This window comes from Stegastes partitus, unplaced genomic scaffold, assembly GCF_000690725.1.
Source record: "Stegastes partitus isolate 25-593 unplaced genomic scaffold, Stegastes_partitus-1.0.2 Scaffold958, whole genome shotgun sequence".
Lineage (NCBI taxonomy): Eukaryota > Metazoa > Chordata > Actinopteri > Pomacentridae > Stegastes > Stegastes partitus.
This window is the reverse complement of record NW_007578689.1, coordinates 22,223-35,235: the sequence shown is the minus strand read 5'-3', so window position 1 is coordinate 35,235 and position 13,013 is coordinate 22,223. Positions and strand designations below refer to the sequence as shown.

The window sequence follows — 13,013 nt, the reverse complement described above, 5'->3', positions numbered from 1 at the left end:
CTCCAGCAGACAGCTTCCACCAGTACCAGGCTCCAGCAGACAGCTTCCACCAGTACCAGGCTCCAGCAATACTCAAAATGCCACCAAAGAAGAACGAGAAGCTACCATGCTAACCCCAGATCCTGCTTCTAGTCCAGGCCCTTGGTGAACCTGCCTTCACCCTGAGTCAGCTGGGATAGGCTCCGCCCCCCGTGAGCCTAGTGAGTGTTCAGGTGTAGAGATGATGGATGGGTTTGATATGTGCTGATGTTGCTTTTTTTGCTGTTGTTTTGTTGTTGTGGTGACTTTGTTGTCGTTGTCATTGCTGGTGATAACGTTGCTATTGTTGATGATGTTGTTGTTAACATTTTCTGTTGTTGTCGTCAGTCGAGACGTCCGTCCTTCTGTCCCATCAACGAGAAGCCAGACAAAGAGGGAGCAGAGGATTCTGGGAAAACAGCCGTGGTGTTCTCTCTGAAGAACGAGGTCGGCTGTTTGGTCAAAGCTCTCAGACTGTTCCAGGTCAGAAAACACCCAGAACCAGAACCACATCCAGAACCACACCCATGCCTTTATCCATCTGTAGAACCACTTCATTCTGCTCCTCGTACATCACGGAAGGTTCTTGTCGTGTTCTCCAGGAGAAGAGGGTGAACCTGAACCACATCGAGTCTCGGGTGTCGAGGCGGGTTCCTAACGAGGTGGAGATCTTTGCAGACTGTAGCTGCAGCAAGAAGGAGTTCAACGAGCTGCTGGAAAACCTCAAAGACCATGTCAACATCGTGTCCTTCAACACACCGGAACATGTCTGGGCTGCTGAGGCAGGTACGAATACACACCTTATGTACAGGTAGAACACACCTTGTGTACAGGTAGAACACACCTTGTGTACAGGTAGAACACACCTTGTGTACAGGTAGAACACACCTTGTGTACAGGTAGAACACACCCTATAGACAGATGATCAGCTGATATATTTTGTTTCGACTTTTCCCAGAGAGCAACATGCCTGATGTGGAGTTTGTTGTTGGAGTTAAAGGTTGTGTGTCTTTGTGACGTTGTGTTCAGATGGAGAAGACGTTCCCTGGTTCCCCATGAAGATCTCTGAGTTGGATCAATGTTCTCACAGAGTTCTGATGTACGGTTCTGAGCTGGACGCTGATCATCCTGTGAGTTCAAACTTCACCTGAAACTTTCTGTAACAACATCTGAAAAGTGTTTCCTGCCCTTTTCATCATATTTGTACTTTTACTGATATTTCCATGTATTTAAAAGTACTGTTAAATAAAAAAGGTTCTGTAAAAGGACAGACGGGCTTCACGGGTTTGTCCCATATTGTTGTTAAAGTGCATCATGTCTCTGAGGCGAATCCGTTTTCTTCCTGTCAGGGCTTCAAAGACAACGTCTACCGCCAGCGCAGGAAGTACTTTGTGGAGGTGGCCATGAACTACAAGTTGTGAGTATCGTTTGATTTCTCATCTCTTACTGGCAGGTGAGATCAGTTTGTGTCCTGACCCATCTCCTCCCCAGCGGACAGCCCATCCCTCGGATCGACTACACCCCGGAGGAGGTGAGGACGTGGGGCGTCGTGTTCAGAGAGCTCACCAAACTGTACCCGACTCACGCCTGCAGAGAATACCTGAAGAACCTGCCGCTGCTCACCAAACACTGTGGCTACCGGGAGGACAACATCCCCCAGCTGGAGGACGTCTCCCTGTTCCTCCGAGGTCTGGGTCCAGGAGACAGTTACCATGGCAACCAGCTGGTTCTGTATCCACAGTAACACTTTCTAATGATGAGTTCTACAGGAGGGTCCAGATTGATCACTTTAATGGACTTTTTCCATCATTTCTGAGCCTCAGAACTTCATCAGTACAGCAGATAGACACATGACATTTAGGAGGAAGAACACATCTGGGTTCTGGTAGAACCTGACACCAGATCAGTTCTACATCCATCCAGGTGTCTCAGTCTGAACACTGGACCTGGTTCTGTTCACGTCCTCTGTCTGCAGCTGGTAGCATCAGTATTATGGGATGTCTCATATAACATCAGCTTTGATTGACCTTTAGTTTTCTCCCGTCACAGCGGACCGAGGAACCAGGAGAAGAACCAAGGATGTTGTGACGTCGTGTCTTTGTGTGTTTCAGAGCGTTCTGGCTTCACGGTCCGTCCAGTAGCAGGTTATCTGTCTCCCAGAGACTTCCTGGCCGGTCTGGCCTTCAGAGTGTTTAACTGCACGCAGTACGTTCGTCACAGCACCGACCCGCTTTACACACCAGAACCGTGAGTACCTGGACCTGGTGCCCTGCTGATCTGACCCTGGATGAGCCCCTATTGTCCTCAACAGGCTGAAATGAATCCGAGTCCAGACAAGAGATTATTTAAATCAAAGGAAACGTATTCAAAGTAAAACGACAGCAATCAGTCCAGCTTCAGGACAGTAGGGGGCGCCACAGCGCCAAAGATCCTGGTTAGACTCAGTATCAAAGATCATCCGTTTTAGATGTGTTCCAGCAGTTCACGATGAGAAAAGGTTGAATAATTCCATCAGAGATCAATAACCAGTCAATAATCAATAAGAACAAATTCACGTCTGAGGCCGTTTTCTTCTGATCAGCAGTTAGAACCCAAACATGTTCAGAAAAAGAAAATATTCACATTTAAAAGCTGTGAAAGAGAAACTGAGCTGCTGCTGCTGCTCGGTTCTGAGGACAGAGGAAGTGGGCTTCAGAGGTCCACCCCAGCTTCTCAGAACTGATAGAAACAGGTGATCAGATACTTGCTGCTGATTGGTTCTCTCTCAGACACTGACTGCTGATTGGTTCTCCCTCAGAGACACTGACTGCTGATTGGTTCTCCCTCAGAGACACCTGCCACGAGCTGCTGGGTCATGTTCCTCTGCTGGCTGATCCAAAGTTCGCCCAGTTCTCCCAGGAGATCGGACTGGCTTCACTGGGAGCGTCGGACGAGGACGTCCAGAAACTGGCCACAGTGAGTCTGGTTCATGTTGACTTGTTTCTGTGGTTCTGGTCCTGGTGGGTCGTTGTATGAATAGAATAGAAAAATACTTTATTTATCCCAGTCTGGGAAATTACTGTGGTCCAGCAGCAAGAGAAAAACACCGATCCCAACAGAAGAAGAGCCAAAGTTAAATACTATTTAAAAAATTAAAATTAAAAATAAGTGAATAAAATAAAATAAATAAAACGACTGTACAAAATGTGCAAATTGAAAAAACAGTGCAGAGACAGAGGGTTTTACAGAGCAGAGAGCTGAGAACGCTCTGTGTTGTTCAGGGTTACTGCTCTGGGTTCTGGTACCGGTCCTTGTACAGCGGAGCTGAATCAGTCTGTTTGAGAAGGAGCTGCCTGTCCAGAAGGGGGTGGAGAGGTTGGTCGGGCTGATCCAGAATAGATACCAGCTTGTTCAGAGTCCTCCTCTCCATCACCGCCTCCATGGTGTCCGGTTTGCAGCCGGTACCGGAGCCAGCCTTCCTGATCAGTTTGTTCAGTCTGTTGGTGTCGCTGGCTCCGATGCTGCCTCCCCAGCAGACTACAGCAGAGAACACTGGCAACAACAGACTGATAGAAAATGTTCCACATGTTGCTGCACACGCCGAAGGATCTCAGCTTCCTCAGGAAGTAGAGTCTGCTCATCCCCTTCTTATATTCAGCCTCGGTGTTGATCCTCCAGTTCAGTCTGCTGTCAGTGTGGACGCCCAGGTACCTGTAGTCCTCCACCGCTTTAATGTCCTCTCCCAGGAGGTTCAGGGGCTGTGTGGTCATCCTCTTCTTCCTGAAGTCCATCACCATCTCCCTGGTCTTGGCCACATTCAGGAGCAGATGGTTCCTCCCAGACCACTCCACAAAGTCACTCAGCAGCGCTCTGTGCTCCTCATCCCGTCCACCACGTATACACCCAACCACTGCAGAGTCGTCAGAGAACTAGTGTGCCACATTTCTGTCACGTCATGCCTTGTTGTGGTTGTTTTGTGTCACTCTTTGGACGTTTTACATCTTTTTGTATTGTTTGTGGCTCTTTGACATGTTTCTGTGGTTCTGCTTGTCTCACTGTTCTGTGGATGTGCATGTCTGAGGCAGCATCACATTTAGGTTGTTTTCTGTCTGCTTGTGGTGGTTTTGCATCACCTTCTGGTCACTGCACATCATGTTCTGGTTGTTCTACGCTGTCGGTAGGCGTCTCTCCACTCAGCACCAGCTTCTCTGCACACTGAGCTCAGATCCAGACGCTGTCCGTCGCTCTGACAGTCACTGTGGTTCTGAGACGAAGGTTCTCAGTCATCCAGGTCAGAATGTGTTCTGAGATGTGTTCATGGGAGCCAGGAAGTAATCACATCAGTAATCTTAGTCATCAATTAAAGTGATTGAAGCAGCGTTCAGATGACACTCAGCAGCTTCTGATCAGAGGCTGGTTCAGGTGAGTCTACCTGCAGCTGTTCACCTGTCTGGTGTGACTGAACCCTGAGTCACAGGAAGTGGATCAGCTGGAGAAGACCACCAACAGATCCGCCATCCATCACCCATCTGTCCCAACACACACCTAACGGACACACCAACAGGACGCTGCACACGCCTCATCAGTGGGATCAATAACTGATCAATAACTGACCAGTAACTGATCAATACTGATCAATAACTGACCAGTAACTGATCAGTAACTGATCAGTGACTGATCAATAACTGATCACTGTGTTTGTGTTTCAGTGTTATTTCTTCACCATCGAGTTCGGACTCTGCAAACAGGACGGTCAGCTGAGAGCTTATGGAGCGGGCCTGCTGTCATCGATCGGAGAACTCAGAGTAACACACACACACACACACACACACACACACGTCCTACTTTTGTGAATCAGATCATTGGTTTTGTCCAAAAGAAGTAAAAGCTGTGAATGTCTGTATCAGTGAATACAATCAGGGGGTCCAACCTGTGGTCCTGGGCCCCATGTGGGCCACATGCTGGGGTCCGACCTGTGGTCCAACCTGTGGTCCTGGGCCCCATGTGGGCCACATGCTGGGGTCTGAGCTCTGTCTATAAAACTAATCAGTCCATGATCTACTGGTACTCCTGAGCAGCATCACCACCATCAGTGGGTCATAACTGGATGAACTGATGAGTCATGATAACTGAGTTTCAGGTTTGGAACCACCGGAACCAGAAGCACCAAAAGTATACCAAAACCAGACACAAGCAGTAAAATACAGACAAACTCCAGTTCGAGGTCAAACTGTGACGACTGACGTGTCTTCTGCCTGGTTTCTGCAGCACGCTCTGTCCGACCAGGCCTGTGTGAAGATGTTCGACCCGAGGACGACCTGCAACCAGGAGTGTCTCATCACCACCTTCCAGGATGTTTACTTCGTCTCCGAGAGCTTCGAGGAGGCCAAAGAGAAGATGAGGTAACGGCTGAGACCAAACCGGTTTGATTCACTGGAGACAAAAACACACACCAGGAAACTGAAAGACTAGTTAAAGACTTGCACCCCTTCTCCACCAAGGAGCACCAGGTACTGGTTCCAGAGCTTAGTTGGTTCACATCTAAGAACCAGGTTACTTTTCCATCAGGAGCCCAGTCAGAACCGTACGTCACTGCATACGGAGCCGTTTACCGAACAGCACTGGCGCCACACAGAAGTCCACACAGGACTCCAGACGGACTTTGGTACCGGTGTGACCCACTTTCTCATCTGGTCTCACTTCCCACCTGGTCACAGGAGAAACATCTGACCTGCTGAACATGTTCTTATCCATAGACGCTACAGTTTACGACGTTCCCTGAACGCCCCACATAGCAGGCTGCGCTAGCTGCTGCTGGAGGCCGCGGTGCTCAGACCGGTGTGAGACCAGAGATGACTTTAACAGAGTGAACCAGGAGGTTCTGGTGTCACATCTGTCCAGCATGAAGCCCAGTGATGTGTTCTCATGAGGTCTTCTCTATGAGCAGAATAAACAGTGTGTAGCTGAGGTCCATTTGTCACCAGAACACCTCATTTCTAAGCTAAATACCGACGTTCTAACAGTCGTGTTCTCCACCACTGTGGTGCTGCTCCTTGACACAGTCGGACCGGGTTTCAACAGTCTGTGCAGAACTTCTGTGTGTCCCTGGACTCATTCAGTACATCTGTGATCGGACCAGAGACGTCCTGGAGAAACACGACACAAATCAGCGCCTGTGTGTCCCATCCATCGGTCCGGTTGGTCCCAATAGCCCCGCCCCCAGCCCCTGATGGACTCGGTTCTTAGCTCTGGCCCAGCAGAGACTTGGTACCTGAAAAGCACCGGTTCTGACAACCTGGAGCCGGTGCTTAGGTGGTAGAAACACAAAGGACCGGTGCTGAGTCAGGCTCTGGCTCCGAACCAGCACCGGAACCGGTTTGGTGGAAAAGGGGTCTGAGTGAGTAAAGCTGGAAGTTCAGACAAACACACTGTTACAAAATAATATACAAAAAATAAATCTGGCAGCAGAGAAAACTTTTAAAAACGTGGAATCCTGCATCACTGGAACCCAGTAAGATACCAGCAGATATGTGTAAAATAAAATGCATAAAGCTACGTGTTTAAGGTCAGGAATACAGAACTGATGTGGGATTCAGGCTGTTTGAAGTCAACGTGTGCATTAATACTCTTTGTTTGTGACGTTCGTAGGGATGATCTGTCATTTCACAAAACAGAGAACGTCTATAAAATAACAGTAAATTGTTCTAAAGGTTCATTTTTTACAGTGCGACAGGCTTGACCTGACGTTAAACGCTCTTATTATTTTTGTTGTTATTCTGTCACTGCTGCGTCAGATTGAGTTGAAGCTGCCTTGGATGAAGTAACTGAACCTGCCTCCTCTCCTTACCTGTGTCATGTGACTCTGTGGCCCCGCCCCCTCCTGCAGGGAGTTTGCGAAGACGATAAAGCGCCCGTTCTCGGTGTACTACAACCCGTACACCCAGAGCGTGGACCTGCTGAAGGACACGCGCAGCATTGAGGACGTGGTTCAGGACCTGCGCAGCGACCTGACCACCGTCTGCGACGCTCTGGGCAAGATGAACACCTACATGGGCATCTGAGGAAACACCTGCCCCACCTGTGGGCTCCGACTGGTCGATGACATCACCATGACGCTTCTGCAGATCATCAGCCGCCATCTTCACTCAGTGTAACAGGAGAGCACGGAGGGTTCTGCTTCATACCGGGCCGGTTCTGGCGTTTAGACCAGCAGGAATGTTTCTTTTCTTTAAGTCACAAAGCAGCTGTAAACGTCTGGAACCGCCCACCTCCACCTCTCAGCCAGTTTAAAAACAGGAAACGTTTTCTAACCGCTTCTGTCAGTGTGTTCGAAGCAGCATGTCCCTGAAACTACATTCAGTTTGACTAAACGGATTCCCAGCGACGCTCACATGCAGCATGGCTTTAATAAACAGATGTGCAGGAGGAGCTCGGGGTGGATGGAGGGTTTACATCTGCTCTGTGACACCAGTCAAACCAACAGGCTTTAAGTCTTCTGAGCTCAGCTGTGAACCGTCCAGTCAGAAGTCTGGTTTCATAGCAACCGCTGTGACTCTGACAGCTAATCACACGTCACCTGTTCTATGACTTGTAGATGGCAAATGGTTATTAACTGATACATAAATGTGTAGCTTTTGTGAAATGAAGGCCTTCACAGTTCTCCGTCTGTACGAACCTCCATCTGTACCAGACCTCTCTAAAAACATCCCGCTTTATTGCTGCGCTGACGTTTTCAGCGGCTGTTCCTTCTTAGCGTCGCTCAGCGTTCTGTTTCCTGACCTGTCGTGGCCGCTGTTGTTTCTGTCGACTGCTTCTTCTGGTGTTTGATCCGGTCGGACTGTTCTTGTTCTGTGTTGTCAGTGAAACGACCTCATCTCTCTTTTCTTTGAGTGTCCAAAGTTGCTGTGAATCAGAAACGACGGTTGAAGCAGAGGAGACATGAAGATAAGCATTCATGGACCTATACGACTGAACAGATCTGTTTGGTACAACCAGCATGAAGTCTTCAGACTGTTCACAACAAAGACCTGCAGCAGATAGAACCGGGTTTAACATGGTCCAGGTTCTGGTCCAGAGTCCTGTCTGAAGGTTTTGGTTCAATGGGAGTAAAGTTGTTTAAATCATTGTGGACTTTATCTGGATCAAAACAGATGAAATCATGAACCTGAAGCTGAACCAGAACCAGAACCAGAGAGCAGGTCCACGTTGCTGCAGCCATTAAGGAGGAAAACAAAATGTTCTGACTGAGTGCATATCAACGTATTCACAAACTTCACAGACATCTGAATCAGGGCTGAAAGATGTTGTGGTTTAATTATAAAGTAGAATTTTGTAGAGAACTAGAACCTGAGACCACCAGAACTTGTTGTTCAGCCTTACTGTTTCCTCACTGCATTACCAGAACCTCCGACTCGGTTCTGTTTCTTCACTCTGCTTCTGTTGCTGCACGTTACTTGTATTAAAATGTACTTTCAGAGTCGAAGCGTCGCTTTGCTTTGGGTCACTGAATAAAGAGAATGTAAGAAGCTACAACAGATCTTCTCCTCCTCAGATGTTCCTCCTCAGATGTTCCTCCTCAGATGTTCCTCCTCAGATGTTCCTCCTCAGCAGCTCAGCTCTGGACATCCAGGGAAAAAAAACAAAAGGCCTCATTTCAATAAAGCTCAGCATTTTCAGCTTCATGCAAATCCAGTTTTACACATCGCTGATCTTGAACCCAACAACATCCTGAGAGCTGAAGGAGTCCAGAGGATAGGAACAAGCAGCTGGTTCTGGTTCAGACTGAGTCCAGACGATCTGGATCTGAAGCTCCTCTTTGTTTCATTAAAGGACTTAAATTCACTCCAACAAAAGAGACAAACAGTCCAGTCAGATTCTGCTGCTCATGTTCTATTTGCATCATCATAACGTGGATTAAATGTGTAACTAGAGCTGTAACAGGAAGCGACTCGGATCTCAGTGACTCGGTTCTGAAACGTGTCGTGTTTTCATTAAAGCCTAAAAGATGAAGCATTAAAGCTACACAGTGTTTGATGTGCAGCTTTTCCTGTTTGTTCATTTGTCACATGAAGCATCTTGTAGCTCTGCACATCCAGAACCAACACCTAGAACCAACATCTAGAACCCACATCCAGAACCAACATCCAGAACCAAGACCTAGAACCAACATCTAGAACCCACATCCAGAACCAACACAAAGAACCAACATCTAGAACCAACATCCAGAANCCCACATCCAGAACCAAGACCTAGAACCCACATCCAGAACCAACACCAAGAACCAACATCTAGAACCAACATCCAGAACCCACATCCAGAACCAACATCCAGAACCAACATCCAGAACCAACACCAAGAACCAACATCTAGAACCAACATCCAGAACCCACATCCAGAACCAACACCAAGAACCAACATCCAAAACCAACATCTAGAACCAACATCTAGAACCAAGACCTAGAACCAACATCCAGAACCAACATCTTGAATCAACATCTAGAACCCACATCCAGAACTGACACCTAGAACTGGTGCTGGTGCCAATGCTGTGAATCTGATCTTCAGGTAAACACTGGATGTAAATGCACAGAGTCACAGAACGCCAGGTGTTCACAGAAACTCAGAGACATTTGCATGTTGGGAAATGTTTTGCGGGCCAGAGAGACCAAACGTCCTGCAGTCTGCTCCAGGTGTCAAGGACGACGGAGACGTCCACCATCCTGCAGGTGAGTTCAGCTCCACTTACTGATTACAGTCTGCAGACAGATGGAAGTCCATCCAGAAACTGTCTGAGTGAATTTATATCTGATAGAGTCGTGAACAGAAGTTTCCATCCACGTTAAACAAAATGCAGCGATTCTGTCCAGAGGAACCAAAGATAGACCAGAAGAACCCGACTGAGGAGGACGTGGACGTTTAACCAAATGTTAGCGTTTCTGTATGAATGTTTATGAAACAGCTGATTTTGTCAGAAGACCTTTAATACATCTATGAAAGAAGCAAAATACATGATTGCTGAAAGCTTCATGTGTTTCAGTGACTCCACCGTTGGGTTCGGGTTCTAGGAGTCACTGGACACTCAGACCCATAAACTTGACTTTACATGTGGATGGAAGCTGTTGTTCAGTGAACTGATGTTTCCATGACATCATCTGTAAAAGACAGAAATCCTTCACACCAGCGTCTCTGTGCAGGGTCACGATGGGAAACAGCAGCACGGCTCCAGTCGGTGGAACCAACATCAGCTCCAATGGATCTCTGGGCTTCTCGCCTGGTTTCTTCTGGCCTTTCGGTTTCTCTCTGTCGGGTTTCACCGAAGCTCTGAGTCACTGTCACGTCAGTGCCGGAGCTGTTGGCTGGTTTGGATTCAAGATCTTCATCCTGCTGACGGCATTTCCGGCCAACAGCTGCCTGATGTGGCTGCTACTGAGGAGGAGGGCGGCCATGACGGCGTCGGAGCTGCTGGGCGTCAACGTGGCGGCGATGGACATCCTGTACTGCGTCGTCCTGCCGCTGGACATCTACACGTCGCTGCATCGCAGCTCCGAGACCCAACACGCCGTCCGAGAGGCGCTGTTCGCCCTAAATATCTTCGGCTGCCCGCTGCTGCTCACCTGCATGTGTGTGGAGCGCTACCTGGCGGTGGCGTGGCCCGTCACCTACCTGAGGCTGGGGGGGCGGAGCTACCGGCTGGTTCTGTGCGGCTGCATCTGGACTCTGACTCTGGCCGTGGTTCTGCTGGGGTTCTTCGCCCGGATGTTCACCATGACGCTGTGTCTGTGCGCCGTCATCTCGCTGCTGTTCCTGCTGATGCTGCTCAGCCTGCTGGGGATGGTCCGGGTTCTGCGCCGCAGCGGGCCGGGCGACGGTGGCGGTACCACACTGAAGAGGCGGGCTCTGAGGAACATCATGGCCGTCACAGTGCCGTCGGTGGCGGCCTACTGCCCAGTGGTGGTTCTGGTGCCCTACATGCTGGTCGTGTCCAGACAGACGCAGCAGCTCAGCGCCGCTCATTGTTCCGTCATCAACTTCCTGCTGCTGTTCCCGAACCTCGGCCTGTTCATCGGACCCATGTTCTACCTGGCACGGATCAGACAGGTGAGCTGCTGCAGCCGAGAGAGTCCAGCCTCCAGAACACAGGCCGAGTAGATCCCAGAGACACAAACAACCGGAACACGACAAAATGACACAAACGAGACGTAGAACCCAGAAATGAGGCCACAACAGAACACAAACATGGACCATTTGATCCAAACACTCGGAGACACATTTATCTGGAAAAAGTACTGAGAACCATTTAAAAGAGGTTCTTTACTGAACCACAAAGAAACATCCTGAAAATGGTTCCTCAAAGAACCTATGTTTGCTCTTTAGTTCTTTAGTTTTATGAAGGAACCGTTTGGTGGTTCTTTGAGTCACCCTGTGAGGATCTTTGAGGAACTTCTTTCCTGAAGGTTCTTCTGCAGCATGAACTAGCTAGCACCTTCACATCCATGAGGTGCAGCTCAGCACACCAGTTCACCTGCAGCCCAAACACCAGAAAACAGTTCTATAAGTTCTGATATCAGTTTATGTTCCACACGTTGGAACCAGAAACTGGTTCTGCAGAATAATGATGCAGGAAGCAGGTTTGGACCTTCAGGTTTGGTCTGAATATCTGACTGATGATGAATCTTGCAGCAGATGAAAACATCAGATGGACTCTTTAAAACGTTTCTGTTCAGCTTCAGCGCTGTTCAGGACGAGTCGGGGTTCTACTTTGATCTTCGTTCTTCTCTGGGTTTGAATGTCTTTAGTCTTAGATGTGGATTTAATTTAAAGAACTTTACTTGTTGTCAGAACTGTTCTGTTCAAACAAAAGACACTTATTGTGATTAGAAGTTATGAAATGTAGAGCTGCAGACAGAAGTTATTTTTATCTGCTAATAAAGTGTTTGAACCGTAAAACTCAACAATAAAGTTTGAAAAACATTTTAAAAATTGGACCAGACTTCATTCAGAATGTTGATAATTTTGGATTTTATTCAAGTTTTTCTGTCAGAACTTTGGTCAGGAAGAAAAAGAAGAAAATTCATTTCATTCTTTTCTGACAACGAGATAAATCCACTCCCTCGGCACCGACACCAAGTCTTTGATCAAACTGGACCCGAGTCTATTCAAAATCTGGCTTCATTCAGTTCAGAACCAACATGTTGAGCTTCGTGTTTTCTGGTGAAAACAAAGCACAGAGTAGTTCTGGATCCGTCTCTGCTGATGGGTCTGAGTGTTCGGTCCCTCCTGCAGCCATCAAACGATCAAACTGATCCCAGGTTTGTCCAGACGGGTCAAACTGGACCACACTTCATTCAGATTCTGCGGATTTTAGACTCGACTGTTTGACCTGAATCTGATCAGCTCGTATTGATTAGTGATGAACTCACGATGGATTGATTCGTGTTGAGGCTCTTGGTTACGTCAGGTCGAATATTTCCGTCACCTTCACCTGTCCGCCCTCCGTCAGCGTCTCCACCAGGGAAGGTCGGCTTAGCTCCGCCCACAGACGCTGCTTCAGCTCCATCACCTGACTGACGTAGTCCTGAGCAGACCATAATACTCTGATTACTGCTGCTGTTGGTTGTAACTGACAGTTTTGTTAAATCACACATAATGACCAGCAAAGTCCCTGATTCAGAATAAATGTTCCGGTTCTGCAGCACCTCAGAGCCTTCAGAACCGACGGCTGCAGCACTGAGCTGTAGATGACTCTGTAACGCTCCACACTCACACCATGGATCAGAACCTGGTTCTCTGGGGTCCGGTCCGGTTCTCCAACCAGCCTGCTGCTCTTCTGCTGAGAGAATCAGTTCACTTCACAGACAGTAGAGTCTCTGATGAAGTCCAACATCATGAACGTCTCCTGAAGCTCAGAGAGCCTGAGTGTGTGTGTGTGTGTGTGTGTGTGTGTGTGTGAGTGTGTGTGTGTGTGTGTGTGTGTGTGAGTGTGTGTGTGTGTGTGTGTGTGTGTGTGTGTGTGTGTG

At 48.3% G+C, this 13,013-nt stretch overlaps 2 protein-coding genes across 3 annotated transcripts in view; both read left to right on the top strand.

Annotated features, from left to right (window-relative positions):
- tph2 (tryptophan hydroxylase 2 (tryptophan 5-monooxygenase)) overlaps positions 1-7,058 on the top strand; it is an 11,117-nt gene extending 4,059 nt beyond the window's left edge. For both annotated transcript variants that reach the window (XM_008294385.1, XM_008294387.1), the window contains 10 exons: positions 367-501; positions 621-804; positions 1,048-1,148; positions 1,368-1,435; positions 1,510-1,706; positions 2,130-2,265; positions 2,847-2,973; positions 4,707-4,802; positions 5,266-5,399; positions 6,884-7,058. In XM_008294385.1, the coding sequence (XP_008292607.1) occupies positions 367-501; positions 621-804; positions 1,048-1,148; positions 1,368-1,435; positions 1,510-1,706; positions 2,130-2,265; positions 2,847-2,973; positions 4,707-4,802; positions 5,266-5,399; positions 6,884-7,058 (1,353 nt within the window). The remainder of the gene's footprint in view (positions 1-366; positions 502-620; positions 805-1,047; positions 1,149-1,367; positions 1,436-1,509; positions 1,707-2,129; positions 2,266-2,846; positions 2,974-4,706; positions 4,803-5,265; positions 5,400-6,883) is intronic.
- A 3,139-nt stretch (positions 7,059-10,197) lies between these two features.
- Positions 10,198-11,145, top strand: LOC103366622 (proteinase-activated receptor 3). Its single transcript, XM_008294393.1, has one exon. The coding sequence runs from the start codon at positions 10,198-10,200 to the stop codon at positions 11,143-11,145; it is 948 nt and encodes a 315-aa protein (XP_008292615.1).
- The last annotated feature ends 1,868 nt before the right edge of the window (positions 11,146-13,013 follow it).